Raw genomic sequence first — 17,639 nt, 5'->3', positions numbered from 1 at the left:
TAGGATAATATGAACTAGATGATCCATAGTCCACAGAAACATTTCTGAAATAGATGAAAAGTATAAAATCACTTCTTGTAGATCTACCCTGAGTCACTGCCATCAACTGTGGTACTGCCTACCTTCCCTCAGAAGTCAAGTGATTAAGAAGACCCTATAAACCAGAGTGCAACAAAGTTCAGGTGCTTTGATTTTTACATGAAGAGGAACAAGAACAATTCTTACTATTACCTTGTTCTGTTTTATCTCTCCCTCTATTTCACATTCCCGACATGTTTTCTTTCTTTTGGCTAGTCATGTATAAATCAGGGTTTGGAAACCTTGAAGTCCTTTCCTATATAACACAGCCATTTGAGAACTTGATTTTTAGTGCAGCAGGACACCTGCAAGTTTCTGAGAGCCAGGTAAGGACTTTCAACTAACAGGTAGCCTGGAGCTCCATAAATCAGAGATGTCCCTAAAATTGTCAATGAAATCCTCACTGACCTGCTGCCATTCCTTGGAGGAAACTTCTTTCCCTGTAAATATAACAAAAAAATAGTAGTTGTGTTGAATAAATGGCTAAGCTTTGTAGGAAATAACCTGATAAAAAGGTATAAGTTCTCTTCTGAGCACAATGACTGTAAGTTCACAAGGATAAAGGTAGCTTTCCTATTTCCTGACTTCTGCCCAGTGTCACACAGCTGTAAAAATTTCACTGAAGAATAAAAAGATGTACCAGTTTTGACTGGGATGGAGCTTGTTCACAGTAGTTGGTTTAGTGCTATGTTTTGGCTTTGTGACCAAAAGAGCATGGGTAACACACTGATATTTTAGCTATTGCTGAGCAGTGCTCACACAGCATCAAGGGCTTTTTTGCTTCTCACACTACCCCACCAGCAAGGAGGCTGGAGATGGGTAAGAAGCTAGGAGCAGGCACAGCTGGGACAGCTGACCCCAGCTGAGCAAAGGAATATCCCATACCATATGGCATCATGCTCAGCATAGAAAGCTGGGGGAAGAAGGAGGAAGGGGAGGGAAGCGGCATTCAGAGAGATGGCGTTTGTCTTCATAAGTCACCGTTACGTGTGATGGAGCCCCGCTTTCCTGGGGACGGCCGAACACCTGCCTGCCCATGGGAATTGGTGAATTAATTACTTGTCTAGCTTTACTTGCATGTGTGACTTTTGCTTTCCTTATTAAACTGTCTTTATCTCAAACCCTGAGTTTTCGCACTTTACCCTTCTGGTTGTTCTCCCTCATCCCACTGGAGGGGAGTAAGAGATGCATGGAGCTGAGCTGCCCACCAGGGTTAACCTGTAACTGTCCCCTCTGGCACCTAGTGTGGGGCATGAGGGGTTAGAGATAACAATAGATTTGATCATAGTATGTTATATCAAATTTATATCTGTTTAGATATTAATTGTCAGGCTCCTGTGCTTGTCTTGGGGCTTGCTTGCCTGGCTGTAGATTAGAAACTATTGCTTGTTACTGGCTGCTTTTTGCTTCTGCTGTTTCCTGTTCTCCTTATCATCCTATTCTGCTCTGCCTGGGAACATACTGATAGCAGGAATGGGCTGGCAGATGGCCAAGGCGATGCTGCCATACCTGTGCTGGACAGGCTGGATCTCAAATTCACAGGACTGTGACTGTGGGTAAGTTCATGCTGGAGCAGGTACAACCAGAAACAGAGGTGGCCATGGAGTAGTCTGTACCAGAGCAGGTACTCCCCTGCAGGGTTTGTGGCCTATGGGTATTGTTATTCTGGAGCAGTTACATCCCTAAGGACTGTAGAGAAGCCCACACTGGACCATATACTGCCCCAGTGGACTGCGGACCTGTGAATAATCCCAAGCTGGAGCGGGGGCAAGGGGAAGAGTTCACTGCAATGAACCCTATGGTCTAGTCCAAAGGGACAAGGTGTGACTGTAATGGAAATACCTTTAAATTTTTGTAACCAAGGATTTGAGTTGCATGTTACAAAAATTACTGTAGCAGGAATCCCTTGTTGCTATCCTGGTTAGGAGCAAAGGGAGCAAACCCTATTGCTACAGCCTATTGTTAAATCCTACAACCTGGCCCAAAGGAACCTGAGGTGGAGACTAATGGAAATACCTTTAAATTGTTGTAACCCAGGATCTGAGTTGTGTTTATAGGAATTACTATAACAGGAACCATCTGAACCAAGAGAGGAAAAGCCTCACGAGAAGATGCGAAAATGCAGCAGTGACCCAACCTGAGCTGTCTTTGGTGCTCAGCAACTCCATATAGCACACCACCTCTCCTGTCCAGAGTGACCACCATAACAGATTGAATAAACATGGACTAAATGAACTCAATGGACATTTTGTGGACTTTTTAAAGGGGTGGTCCATAGACTAAGGGGATGATATCTGTGTATATATCTCAGGATAGGAAAGAGTGGGTTGTTAATGAGGGAGTGTGGGACCTGAGCATGATGTCAATGGTATGGAATAAAGGGTGGAAATTACATTGGTTCTGGCTGGGATGGAGCTAATTTTCTTCATAAAAGCATGTGTAGTGCTAAGGCTTGGATTTGTGACCAAAACACTTGATAACACACTGACGTTTTTGCTATTCCTGAGCAGAGCTTCCAAGTCAAGGCCTTTTCTGCTTCTCACACTGCCCCACCAGTGAGCAGGCTGGGGGTGCACAAGCAGTTGGGAGGGGACACAGCTGGGACAGCTGACTCCAACTGACCCAAGGGATATCCCATACCTATGACATCCTGTTCAGTGATAAAAACTGGGGAAAGGTGGAAGGAGTGACATTCGGCGCTACGACATCTGTGTTCCCAAGTCACCATCACATTCAGGAGATGGCTGATCATCTGTCTGCCCACGGGAAGTAATGATTGAATTCCTTGTTTTTCTTTGCTTGCACACACAGCCTTTGTCTTTATCTCAGCTCTCCAGTTTTATCACTCATGCCCTTTTGATTCTTTCCCTCATCCCACCAGGGGGGAGAGAGTGAGCAGCTGTGTGGAGCTTAAGCTGCCCACTGGAGTTAACCCACAACAAAAGTCTATAGTAATTGGAACATCAGGCAATAGTTTGTTAATTGGTGAAAGTGCAAACTTCCCATCAGGAAAAAAACCCACAGTTTCCAGAAGAGACAGAAACTGAGATAATGAGGACTTTGTCAACCATTTCTAAAGGTGTTTATACTCCCTGTGAGCAAGGGAAAAATATTGCTGTTGGGATTATTGTACTGGTCATTGAGCATGGCACAGTGCAAACATACAGGAGGATAATACCCTCTGCCAAAGGCCAGGTTTCAATACTTTCGGTGATGACAGAGCACAACATCATTCTGCACATCATTTTACAGAAACTGATCTGAACAATGAGCAGGTACAGTCCTAGTACACCTGACTAAGACCCAAGGCACTGGGACAGGAAACAAAAGCCTGAATTCACAGCTTGTTTTACAGAAGTAAGTATTGATAATACATGGTAGCACAGTCACTCAAGCTATTTCAAGGGAATTAAAGAGTAAGAACTCATTATATTTTTCAATATAAATGTCATTATTTCTCTCTGCCCTTTGAGTGTTAACACTAAGGTGAATCAGCTGATCATAGTTCCCTCAGGGCCTGACTGTACGCTACTGTTTCAGAACAATTTCACTAATATTTGCAGTCTGGTCAATCCTGCTGGAAAATAAGTCTCCAATGGCGTGGGGGGGTGGGGTTAGATGCACAGTTATACACATAGAATTACTGGGGGGGCTTGACCCCAAATGTGGATGAAGCAATATTTTCTTTAACAGCCTTATTTCAAAAGTGTTCTCTAACACTATTCTACCAACATCTTCACTTTCTAATATCCTCATTTTTCCTGATTTTTGGAGATAGGATCTTCAAAGAACCATTTATCTAAAAACATTTTGCTGACACAGCTTTCAAATCTGTATAACATTAATGATGTCAAGATGCCTGATGCTATAATGCCAAAGGCTTCTCTTAATTATTGTTTGTTTTTTCTAATTTGAATGAGTGATGCGACTTTTGTACCCCTCAGAACTAGCCCATTTTCCATGATTACAATCTCAGCCCAACAGTGGCCACGAACTGTCTTCAGCCAACACATTCAAGGACAGAACAATATCACTTGGTGATACAAAAAGTATCACTTTTTGGATGATTTACAGCTTTAAATGACTTGCTATTAGCATCCATAGTGCCTCTGTCAATTTAAAAATGTTATTTAGGTGCTTTTTAAAATCTGACCTGCTCAGAGAAATTGTCGATTATGTACAGATCAGATCAAAACTATAACTCTTTCCTTGAAGTTCTCTGGGGGTTGAATTTCCCTGAAATTCTCCTCACATACCTCAGTAGTTAGACCCAAGCACTCCCAAATCCAGCCTTCACAAAGTGTTTAGTTTAGTTTAAAGCCACTGCAGTGAAAGGTTTGAGTTCAGTGTCAACCCTAATACAAGTGTAGAAATTTAGTTTCAGCCTATCCCTGCCAACAATTCAAACTCATGCCCTGAAATGTATGAACCACAAGTAAACTTGATTCTAGAGCATCCAGCAGGACTTCTCCTGTGCATGCAGTCACTCAGAAACGTGCCATTGGGGAAATGAGAAACATTTAGAAATGCCGAACAATAAAATATTAAGTCTATCAATTTATAAAATGGAACAGTTAACCAATAAAATTGTGGAGAGGAAAAAAATAATTGTGTAACCATTGCAACCAAAGGAATATATCACATAGAAACTACATCCTGTGTGAGGTTTTGCTATGTAGCCACTACAGAGAAAAAGCTAAGATCTCCAAGCCCCACCAATGCAGCAAGCCAAGTATGGCTGCAGCCATGCACAGGGACAGACTGTGGGCACTCAGTCATGGCTTTTTATATTTTACAATCTTTGCTTCATGGAAACTCCCAGTGGAATTTCCTACTGGACTACTTGCTAGTTACATTTTGCCTAAGTAAAAAGTGGAGGTTCAAGTTATTCATGTGCAAACAGCTTCTCTAAATGTTTCCATTTAAACAAACTCTCAGAATCATTTACTGCACTTAAACAGTCAGCAGAAACAACTGAAACTTTCCTAATCTGGTTACAGAACAATGGCCAAAATATCACACAGTCATTTAAAAATAACAGTTTTACCAAAACTAAATTTTCCTTTAAACCATTTCTAGTCAAAGTCTGCAAAACAATTAACTTGTAGATGATATTCATAAATATGAAGCAAGCACTAAAAATGCTTTATTCAGAGTTTGTAAAGGCTTGCTTTAAGTATTTGTGTTTAATTACTGCTGGTAATTTGAAGCTTGAGCTTTGAAAGTATCCAAGCTAAACACCTGTTTTTCAGCGACACTGAGCTGCTGCTTATAAATTACAAATATCTTTAGAATAATAAACCATAAAGAATAAAAATACAATTTTTTAGTACTTAACTATATATTGGTCCCAATAACTCTTAATATTCAGGGCTTACAATAGAACATGGCTGAGATCATACACGAACAGTTTAAAAGAATTAAGTAACCACATTTTAGAGATGTGTCTCCTGCAGCTAAAGTAGTTCAAGAAAACCATTCAAATAAGCAAATAACATTGTTTACATTTACAAATGAAACATCATATGAGTATTTATTGATTTTTTAAAAAAATTCAAAAAATACATTGTAACAGAACAGAATGTATACGTTCTTCAATGAAAGACAAAACTACGGTTATCATCTGGACCAGAATACAAATACATGCTAACAATTTAAAAATCATTTTGGGTCATTCAGGAAACATGAAACAAGCTAGCTGTTTGCAAATGCAGTAGTTATCTACTTAGTAAATAAGCCTGAGAAATTTAGCTTGTAAAGAAATTGGCTTTTAAACTCTTAAAGACAAAGAGCTTTCTAGGTTGAAATGGTGAAGAGACCTGTGTTGTGCACCTGACAGGCCACTGAGCCATTTCCCACAGAGATTCTATTCACTGCTCCACCTCAGCTCAGCCACCCATCAGCAGCAGTTTCACATCAATAACCAGGCTTATTCAAGCAAGGTGTTAAAAAGCATGCTAAGATGATGTAAAACCATCAGTTACATACACAGTGGATAGATGTTAATAATTGAGATTCTTTACCAAATTCCTTGGTTTGTATTAGGGCCAAGTAAAAAGTAGTAGTCTAGTTCATGGATGAAACAGATTATACTTTTTGGCTCAAGGTAAGACCCTTTAAAAACAATTTCTACATAAGCATCTAGAATCAAAGCATGAAAAAAACCAGGACAAACACAACTAATCATTTTACAATAACCACATACTATAGGTAAGTAGGAACCAAAACAATAACATAAATTGTGCATCGGTTCTATGAAAATAAAGCGTTACTAGTAGACACAAGCAATCTGACAAGATGTGAAAGTGAGCAGTGAGAACTCCACGGATTGAATTTCTTTTCATCAGAATTCATCTGTTTCTACTGTAGGCAGGTAACAAATTGAACTCAGGAAGACTGAATTCCTATTAGCAGCTTAACTCTACTACAGTGAGGTTGAGGCTTTTACCATCTGTTTCATTAAGAGACATTCAAACTAATGAAGCAAAAATGACATTTCAAAAATGAAGACCAAAGGAAAGCTGAATGTATATTTTAGACAGTCTTAGGTTAAATCCAAATCTGATGATATCTGATGTAAGCAAATGTAATTTAACTATGCTGCTTATACCAACAGAACATCTGACACTATTCCTTGAATCCTAGCAGCCTCTTTTAAGTCACTTCCCATGAATGCATACTTTGCAAATTACAAAAAAATCCATTATCAGGCATGCAAAAATTTCAATAGAAACCTCACATTTCCAGAATTTGGTTATATGATCTAATTACATATGCTAGAGCATATGAAACCAACCTTTCAAATGAAACAAATTCACAATTCTGAAAAGGGAAAAAACCCCAAACAAAACAAAAATTCAAACCAAAAACCTATGACAGGAAAAATATATTTCTACATATCTGGTCCTATCCTCTGATGGTGTAACACAATAAAATGAGCCATTACCCATACACACATATAAATTTGCATGTAATGTGATAGGGAAGAGGTTTCCTTTTCCCATCTTCCACACCGCAGAAATGACTGGATATACTACAGAGGCTGCCACTGTCCTATGAAATGTAGAAATTGCTGGATGCAGGTTATCAGTGATGAAGGACTCATGCACAGACCCAGTATGGTTCATCTTACATTCTATAATATTGACTGTGATGGCAAAAACATTCTGCATTGCTCTGACACCAGGTCTACTTTCACTACTGAGCAAAATATGGTTTTCAAATGTCCTGATCCCAGCCAGAATAGGGTTAATTTTTGTAGTACTTAGAAGGGGGCATGATTAGGACCCAGAAGTTATCCTACACCACCTCACATCATTGCTGGGAGTGGGGAGAAGGGATTCTCTTCCAAGGAAAACAGGGTCCCTTTCGGTCGAGCAGCATGGTGGAGGAAGTGGTTGGATGTTGTCTATTGTCCAGGGGTTTCCGTGTGAATCCTTCATTTCTTGCACCCTCTGTCATTAGTATTGTTGCTTTTACTGTTCGTTTTCTTATCTCATTGCTCTTTCCAGTAAATTGTTCTTATCTCAGCCCTTGATCTTTACCTTTTGGGCCTCCAATTCTCCTCTCCATCCTGCCACAGAGCGAGGGCTGGAAGGGAGGGGGAGGGAGGGAGTGAGCAGCACATGGTTTGGAGAGTCACAGTGGAAGCACTAAATTGGGGAGTACCTAAACCATGGATTCCTAAACCATGATAGACTTTTTTGGCACCCAATGTTGGGCACGAAGGGTTGTGATAACAAGTGATTTGCCCAGAGCGAGATGGAAACAAACTTGATCTAAGCATTTGTTGTATTACGTATAGAGCCACTGATTACAATGTTGCTTGGTCTGTTTATGTGCTTGTGGTACCTAACCGTGTATATAGTCCCATATGTGCTGCTCACAATGTTTTTTTTCTGAGCAGGAAGGGGGATCAGGATTGCTTTGTTGCTGTACTGTGTGATATCAGCTTATGATATGGTAACATCAAAGGCAATAAGGGTCATTTGGGATGTGTATTCAATGTTGCTCTTTTGCCCTTATCTCAGGTGCTACCTCTGGGAGTTCGTTAATAATCATACCCAGTTTGAGGGGGGAACAGGGAGGATGATTTTCTCCAGCTTTTCACCCCTTTTTCCTTCTTCAGGCCTGTTACAACAGCTTCTGAGAATTTTCAATTCCCTTTGGATTTTAAGGAAAGCATGTTCTTGTTGCTATGTCTGCCAGGTCTCCTCAGTGTGGTCCACACCATGTTTAGCTAAGAAAGAGATTTCTAGGAAAGTCATTCAGAGATCCTCCCTGAGGGTGGACAGTCATGAGTGGCATGGAATATGGGAGAAAATGGGCCAGTTTTGGGGGAAATTATCTGTTCCAATGGCTTGGAAGTTCACTCCTGAACAACTACAAGACTCTGATAAAGTGACAGAATATTTCCAAGGAGAATGCTGTGGCAACTCCAGAGAGGAGCAACTTATTGAAATGTATTGAACCCTGGCTACTCTTCACCGGAGACAGTTCAATACTAGACAGCACCCTCATGGGGAGGAGAAGGAAAGCAGACCAACAGGCACTGTGGCCACCGAAACTGCAGCAGAACCACACGAAGCTTGCAGGTTCTTTCTCTGAGTAGAGATAAACAGATGCTACAGGTCTGTGCATCGGAGAGGACCTGGGGAGGGAGGCCAGTGAAGATAAAAAGTCTTGAAGAGAACAGGAGGAGTGTCTTTCTGAGGCAGTGCTTTTTGCAGCACTGTTAGAAGTTTTTCCCTTGTAAGTCTAGTGTTCTCGACTTTGGAATAAATTTTCCTGAACTCCTTCCACTGCTTGGCATTTCAGGGGTACTTGTGTGTTATCTTACTTCACAATTAGGGGAAATTATTCTCTCAAGGATGATCTAGTAGTGCACCCAAGCAGGTGGAACACCATGGAATAAGGTATCCAGTACCTGAGAGAATTAGCAGTGCTGTAGGTAATCTATAAGAATACAAATAACAAGCAGTCCCCTGTAGATCCAGATGAGGTCCAGCACACAAAACCCGTTTGTACAGAGCATGCCATCATCGTACACCAACTCATGGGCATTGATGTCAATGAAAGAAGGAGAACAAACAGTGTTTCAGGTAACTACCTGACTGGCAACATGAAGATTGTCTTTTTCCTCCCTGCTAACCTGAGCCTCAGTTGCAGAAAGACTGTCCAAGGCTGCAGACAGATTCGAAAGACTCAAGCAAATTAGAGAAGAAATGTCCCATGTCCCGCCAGTGTGGATCAGACTCTCTTCTATTGAGAGCAAGCACTCCAACAGAAAGCTTGGGAGAAAGGGAGTACACACCACCAGGTAACCAATGATTCTACTTGCATGACCATGGAAAGGACATGAGGAAGTGGGATGGAAAACCCACCTCTACCATAGCAGCATGGATACATAAGTTGAGAGGAAGAACCACTCCAAGAAATTCTTCAAGGATAAATGCCACTCCAGTTTCCAGAGGGCAAGTCCTCAGAGAGAATAGGAGACCTGATGATACCTCCAATCCTCTTGAACAGACCTCCAGTTCATATTAACAAGTGAGCAATGAGTACTATTACCAGAATTTGAGGGGCCCTGCCTCCAGCCAGGTGGAGGAAAGGAACAATCAGATCTATTGGACTGCGTGGATCCAATGGCCCGGCACATCAGAACTAGAAGAGTGTAAGACTTTAGTTGACATTGGCACACAATGTATCCCGATGCCGTCAAGATATGTAGGGGCAGAATCCATCTCTATTGCTGGGGTGACAAGGGGATCACAACAGCTGACTGTACTGGAAGCTAAAGTGAGCCTGAGTGAGAATGAATGGCAAAAACACCCCATTGTGACTGGCTGTGATGGACTCAATTGTTGTTAATGTCTTAGACACTGTCAAAATCATAGAAAGACTTTTTGTCAAACTGCAAGGAAGCAACTGCCTGTCTGCGACCATCGAAGCACCCCCCTCCCAAACATGCTTCCTGATTGGAATCTGGACTGTGATGGGAGCTTCAGATAAGACTATTGCCTAATTTTCTCAGGCTCATCAGGTGGTGGAGGAGAAGGGTTTTGGGTGTGTGATTGTGAAACCTCTCCACACAAAACCAAAGGAGTAATCCCCAACCACTCCCAGGAAGACCATGTACACACAGGACATTCACATGAGAGGCACCTGAGAAGGGGTCATAAACCATTAAAGACCCCAAACTCATTCCTGACACCTTCCACCACCAGAGGACTGCATGTGATCCAAGTGATGCAACAAATCCAGAGCCTGTCGCAAGAGACTGCAGAGCTATTCCCTGCCGGGGTGGTGCCTGGACATCTCCTGAATGTATATTAATCCATTGGATTCTATGTTGTGTGGGACCCTCACCACCAAGACCAGAAGAACGGAACGCCGCTGGGTCCACGGAGTGATGATAGATTTTCTATTTTAATCTTTCTCTGTCACTCTCTTCTCCCCCCCATCGTTTTTCTATTTCTGTCTCTCTCTCTTTCTCTGCCTTACATCTACTGTTAAATAAAATCCATACTACTGACTCTGGCATACGGTCTCATCTGCACCTTAATTTGGGCAAAGGCATTTCTAATAATTTTAATAACTGGATCATAACACTGGCCCAGGGGCCCTTTGCATCCTTGGCACAGATTACATCAGGAGAGGGTCCATTTCAAGGACCCAAAAGGGCTTTGTTGGGCTCTTGGGATAGCTACTGTGGAGACAGAGGAAATCAGCTGAATACCTTGCCTGGTCTTTCAAAGAACCCTTCTGCTGTGGGACTGCTGAGGGTTGAAGAATAGTTACTGATGGCCACCGGAATGGTACACCATCAGCAATACCGCACCAACCGAGACTCCGTGACCCCCACTGGTGAGATGATTCGTGAATGGGAGAGCCAGGGAGTGGTCAGCAAGACTCGCTCACCCTTTAATAGTCCTATATGGCCTGTGAGTAAGTCCACTGGAGAGTGGAGACTGACAGTCTCTCAGTCTATCATGGTCTGAACAAAGTCACATCACCATTGAGTGCTGCTGTACCAGGCATGCTGGAACTTCAGTACGAACTGGAGCTAAGTGGTGCCACCATCAATATTGCTAATGTGGTTTTCTCCATTCCCTTAGCAGCAGACTACAGGCCACAATTTGCTTTCACCTGGAGGCGTGTCCAGTACACCTGGAACTGACTGCCCCAGTGGGGGAAACTCAGCTCCACTATTTGCTGTAGACTGATCCCTACTGCACTGGAAAAGGCTCTAGAACATTTGCAATACATTGATGACATCACCATGTGGGGTAAAACAGCAGAGGAAGTTTCTGAGAAGGGGGAGAAGATAATCCAAATTCTCTTGACGGTTGGTTTTGCCATAAAGTAAAGTAAGGTCAAGGGACCTGCGCAGGAAATTAAGTTTTTAGGAGTAAAATAGCAAGATAGACATTGTCAGAATCCAATGGACATGGTCAACAAAGTAGCAGTTATGTCCCCACCAACCAGCAAGAAGGAAACACAGGCTTTCCTAAGAGCCTAGGGTTTTTGGAGGATGCATATTCCAGAGTACAGTCAGATTGTAAGCCCTCTCTATTGTGAAATGGAAGAAGAATGATTTTAAGTGGGGTCCTGAACAATAAGCTTTTGAACAAACTAAACAGGAGATTGCCCATGCAGTAGTCCTTGGGCCAGTCAGGATGGGCAAGATGTGAAAAATGCACTCTACACTGCAGCCAGGGAGAATGGTCCTTCCTGGAGTCTCTGGCAAAAAGTACCCAGGGGCGACTTGTGGGGTTCTGGAGTGAGAATACAAAGGACCCAAGACCTGTTACATCTCAACTGAAAAAGTGATACTGGCAGCTTATGAAGGGGTTTGAGCTGCTTCAGAAGTGATGGTCAGCGAAGCACAGCCCTCCTGGTGCCCTGACTGCCAGTGCTGGGCTGGATGTTCAAAGGGAAAGTCCTTTCCACACATCATGCCACCCATGCTACGTGGAGTAAGTGGGTCACATGAGCTCAAATAGAAAACCCCAATCGCCCAGGGATCTTGGAAGTCATCACAAACTATTCCGAAGGTGAAAATTTGGGACTATCATGATCATCAGAGGAGGAGAAGGTGACATATGCTGAGGAGGCCTCACCATATAATCAGCTACCAGAAACTGAAAAGCGATATGCTCTCTTCACTGATGGTTCCTGTTGTGTTATAGGGCAACATCAAAAATGGAAAGCTGCCGAATGGAGTCCTACATAGCGAGTTGCAGAAGCTATTGAGGGAACAAGGTGGATCAAGTCAGGTTGCACAGCTGACAGCTGTCCAGTTGGCTGTTGATATCGCTGAACAAGAGAAATGGTCAGCGCTCTACCTATACACTGACTAGCGGATGGTAGCAAATGCTCTGTGGGGTGGCTAGACCAATGGAAAAAGACCAATCAGCAGCACAGAGGTAAACTCATCTTGGTTGCTGAAGTGCGGCAAGACATCTCTGCCTGTGTAGAAAAGTTGGCTGTAAAAGTCCATCATGTAGATGCACATGAACCCAAGAGTCAGGCTACTGAAGAGCATCATAACAACAGACAAGTGGATTGAGCTGCCAAGATTAGAGTGTCTCAGGTAGATCTGGACTGGCAACATAAGGATGAGTTATTTCAGGCTTGGTGGGCCCATGACACCTCAGGTCATCAGGGAAGAGATGCAACATACAGATGGGCTCATAATCCAGGGGTGGACTTAACCATGGACACCATCACCCAAGTTATCCATAACTGTGAAACGTGCTGCAATCAAGCAGGCCAAGACAGTAAAGCCTCTGTAGTATGGGGGACGATGGTTGAAGTACAATGTGGGAGGCCTGGCAGATCGATTACATCACACTGCCACAAACACATCAGGGCAAGTACTACATGCTCACAATGGTAGAAGCAACCACTGGATGGCTGGAGACGCATCCTGTGCCTTACGCCACTGTCTGTAACACCACCTTGGGCCTTGAAAAGCAAGTTCTGCCGCGACATGGCGCCCCAGAGAGAACTGAGTTGGACAATGGGACTCATTTCAAAATTAGCCTTATAGAAACCTGGGCCAGAGAGCACGGCAATGAGTGGGTATATCATATTCCCTCTCATGCATCAGCATCTGGGAAAGCTGAATGGTATAAGGGACTGTTAAAAACCACATTGAAAGCAATGGGCAGTGGGACCTTCAAATATTGGGATACACATTTAGCAAAGCCCACTTGGTTAGTTAACAATAGAGGCTCTCCCCATCAAGTTGGCTCTGCCCAATCAAAACCTCCATGTACCGTAGAAGGGGATAAACTCCCCATGGTGCATATGAGGAATGCATTAGAGAAGATAGTTTGGATTAGTCCTGTCTCAAGCAAAGGCAAATGTATCTGTGGGGTTGTTTTTGCTCAAGGATCTGGGTGCACTCGGTGGGTAATGCAGAGGGATGAGGAAACATGATGTGTACTTCAAGGGAATTTGATTTCTGGGTGAGAACAGTCTGTAATGTTGAACCGTGTAGTACTGGTTGCTGAATGACACTGCCACTGTATGCCATAATTACCATGGACAATGAGGATGGACTGCTACAGATACACCAGTTGTGAGCTCCTGATGCAGCTTGCAATCAGCCAAGAGCACACCAGCCCTCCTGCCCTGGGAGACATCTAAGATGGACAGAATCCACAGTCATGGACTAAATGAACTCAACAGACATCTTGGAGGGACAGCCATTGACTCTGGAAAGAATACCTGTGCTTATGTATATGTGTCTGTCCATCTATCTATCTGTCTATCTATCTATCTGTCTATCTGTCTATCTACCTATCTATCTATCTATATGTATATAGTTGGAAGGTGTAGGATTTGGGCATGTCATAGATGGTATAGAATAAGGGGTGAATAATGTCCTGGTTCCAGCCAGGAGACAGTTATTTTTTGCAGTACTTAGATGGGGGCATGGCTAGGACCCAGAAGTTATTCTACACCACCTCACATCATTGCCAGGGGTGAGGAGAAGTAATTCTCTTCAGGGGAGAACGGGGTCCCTTCCAGTAGCATGGCAGAGGGAGAGATTGGATACTGTCTGTTGTCCATGGCTTTCCGTGTGAATCTTTCATTTCTTACACCCTCTGTCATTAGCACTGTTGCTGTTACAGTTGGTTTTCTTATCTCGTTGCTGTTTCCAGTAAATTGTTCACATCTCAGTCTGTGATCTTTACCTTTTGTGCCTCTAATTCTCCTCTCCAGTCCATCATAAGGGAGGGGGAGCGAGCAAGCAGCTCATGGTTTGGAGAGTCTCAATGGGAGCACTAAACTGGGAAGTACCATTCCTAAACCACAACATCAAGTTACTACCAAGAAGTGCAGGGTGGTAAGCAAAGAAATTAATAACCCAGCCTAGACAACAAACACAAAGGTAAGGTGGTTCATTGGTACCTTCTGGATCAGAGTCGAAGAGAGAAACCAATGCCAAAACAGTATGTAAAGCTTCTATTTCGAAGAGATGAAGACTCTCAAAGAAGTGTAAGTAAAAGGCATAATTTAAGCTTGTAATATTTGAAGAGAATAGACAAAGAAGAGAAAGATGGGCTGCAGTAAGATGAATGTACGGAAGGAACAAAAAAGAGAAGGAGGGATGCGTATATTGGTGCAGAGTTGTATCTCCCGGACCCAGAAACTGCCTCGGACACCATCTAATTTTACAAGATAAGTTACATGCATGCCCACATTCAAAAGGGCAAGAGTGAAACCTTGATGGCAATGCTACGATTCTGGCTGAAGAGCTTCATTTTCCCCCTCCCATACCTGAAAGCCTTGAATCCTTGCCAAATACTCCAGTTGTTTTGAAGGCTGCACTGTAGAACAGGGGGAAGCAGGAGATACTCCTTTTAGACCTATGGCTTCAGCAGTTGGGGACGTTCCATTCATGAGAAGTTCCCTGGCAATCGTAGCCGTGCTATTTGTTGTAGGAGATATGCTGAAGAAAGAGCTGGAAGTCTGGCTCATTTCTTTGGACGACAAATAGCTTACAGTGGTACCAGGGGCTGATTTGTTGCGGCTTGCTTCCATCTCTTGATAAACATCAGGAGAGAGATGGAGTATTCCCTTTGGTGCTGAAAATAAAACCAAAGATCATTCTTATTACTCTAAAATGGGTTTGACACAGATACAATTTTCATTAATACATTTTACAGTGAAAAACAAAGTAAGAATTTAGAAGCAATACCTTTCTTTTCCCAGTAACTGTAAATGAAATGGCATAATTTATTTAGAAACAAAGCAGATCTGAAGTGCCCCTCTTTTTCCTCTTCCCCAACTTTTTTTAAAAAGTTCAAATCTGTATTTTAACACTGTGGCTAGCACAAAATACACAACCTGAACAAATAACGTTTGGAGACCTACAAACCTTGAGGAACAGATGCTACTTCAAAATAGTTAGCACAATCACTATTTACCCTACATTTTTCTACCTCCTTTCTGATACAGTAATTTAGGCTGTTTTTTCACAAATAATCGAAACTAGTCTGTATAAGCACCATTGCCACTAGAAGTAGTTTTAGTTTTCTCTCCCACCAACAGCTGCTGTTTGTATTCTCCCGCTGCTCTGTTGCTTATGCCAGCACCAGCACTTGTAGGACCATGTAGGGATGTTCATGAGAATGAGCTGTTGGAGGCAGAAGAAGGGCAGGGTGGTTTCTTGCGGTAGCAGCTCCGCCTGACGTGCTGGCTTGAAGTGTTTGCTGAATTACTAGGGTAGCCTGTGGTTAAAAAATTTTAAGTTGCCCTGCAACCACATTGTTACTGTGCTAATGACTCTGATGTGACTGACTGCTCTGCAGTGAAGAGGAATTTATTTATTTATTTATTTAGCTCTATATATGGCATCCTATAGTTTGCAAATAGCTACTTGTCTTTGAGAATGTTTAAACTGAAAAAGAAAAGCATATATGTGCCACCATTAATATCAACAGGAGTTACAGTGAACATTAAAAAGATATAAATGTATTTATGTGAATTACTTTAAAATATTTCCAGTGATATGTAAATTAGGAACAACGTGTCTACATTTCAAAATTTTTAATACATTTTTAGAAAATATCTCAACCTAAACCTGCTTGGAAATATGAGTAGATACTTGATCAGTTTTGCTGATATTCATGTGTGTGGAAATGTGCAGAATTAAGTATGAAGTTTGCTAGTTTTCTTATACAATGAAGCATTTGTTGGAAACACAGCTAACCAGTTAGCTGATACAAGAGGAAGACTTTTTTCTTATTATTAATACATCATAAAATGAGCTTGAAATGTGTAATTTCTTATTAAGAACATACTTTAATCTTCTAGCATATATCTGAAAATAACGAGTGAACTTGAGCCATATGGCATTTCATTCTAGGGATAATAAACCTGTTTGTTACCTGATTTAGTAATCCCAAGAGAAATCAAAGGGTTCAATGGTTAATTCACTTGCAGTACATATTAAATTAATTTCAGAACGTAGAATAAATTCAAAGAAGAGAAGGAAATTAATTTCCAGTACCTAGAAAGGATTCCTCTAATACTAGTAGTGCAAGTAGTAATTTTAAATAAAATGCCTACCACAAGGAAAAGACTCAAAAAACATTACCTGTAACTAATGTCCTCATTTTCAACTATATGATGGAAATGAAAGTTCCTCACTGCCGACTCAGCAAACTGCTTACAGGTGAATCTTTTAATTGATTTACTTGCACATTCGGCTTTTAAATTCATATTGCTTTCAGAAATCTGGAACATCTGCTTATACCATTCACAAAGACATATCTGTTATTCACCTGATTGCTCTCCCCACCTATCTCTGTAGGGCTGGGGAGCTTGGTTGGACCCTGAACTCTAAGAGTGTTTTACCCAGTTTAGAACTGGCTCCAAAGCTAGTACACTGAACTCCAGAGCTGAACTCTAGAGCTAAACACAAATTCAAGACAATTGTACTCAGAAATATGGAGGACAGGGTCCCTAAAATTTCTTTTTCTCCATCTGGGAAAATTTAGAATATAATATTATAGATAAACAACTGTATAAATACATAGCATTATTTTATGGCACATAATCATTATATGATAAGACAGATTTTATACTCTTTTCTGAGGCTATAGCCTCCAAGGCCCACCACTGCTCATATTTTTAAATAGTCTTATACAAGATATGACATTAGTGAAAATAAAAAAAGATAATACAGATCTTGATGTCTGATGTTAGCTTACAAAACCAAACAGCAACAATAATACTGAGTGGCAGATGTTCACCACCTCCTAGGAACTGCCCACTGTAAATCTGATTTCCCACAAATATTTCAGAAACAGAAATGAAAACTGAACAAAAGATAAAAGTCTACTTGTTTAGGAATAACATGATATTAGCCCCCCCAATCAATTTTAGAAAAACATAGTTCAATATTAACTTCAAAAAAGTTTAAAGAAGTTTAAAATCAAATCCAGTGCTGCAGATGTCTGTTCCATTGATGTAATATTACTTAAAACAAACATTTTACATGCTTTCTCAGCCATTTCACTGTTTTTACATGATCCACCCAA

At 41.7% G+C, this 17,639-nt stretch overlaps 1 protein-coding gene across 3 annotated transcripts in view; it reads right to left on the bottom strand.

Annotated features, from left to right (window-relative positions):
• Positions 1 to 17,639, bottom strand: part of STAU2 (staufen double-stranded RNA binding protein 2) — a 170,551-nt gene that overhangs the window by 69,108 nt on the left and 83,804 nt on the right. For all 3 annotated transcript variants that reach the window (XM_027694066.1, XM_027694138.1, XM_027694222.1), the window contains exon 12: positions 14,872 to 15,179. In XM_027694066.1, coding sequence (XP_027549867.1) covers positions 14,872 to 15,179 — 308 coding nt within the window. The remainder of the gene's footprint in view (positions 1 to 14,871; positions 15,180 to 17,639) is intronic.

The sequence above is a fragment of the Neopelma chrysocephalum genome, unplaced genomic scaffold, assembly GCF_003984885.1.
Source record: "Neopelma chrysocephalum unplaced genomic scaffold, ASM398488v2 Primary Assembly neopelma1_22, whole genome shotgun sequence".
NCBI lineage: Eukaryota > Metazoa > Chordata > Aves > Passeriformes > Pipridae > Neopelma > Neopelma chrysocephalum.
This window is presented reverse-complemented; position numbering and strand designations above follow the sequence as displayed.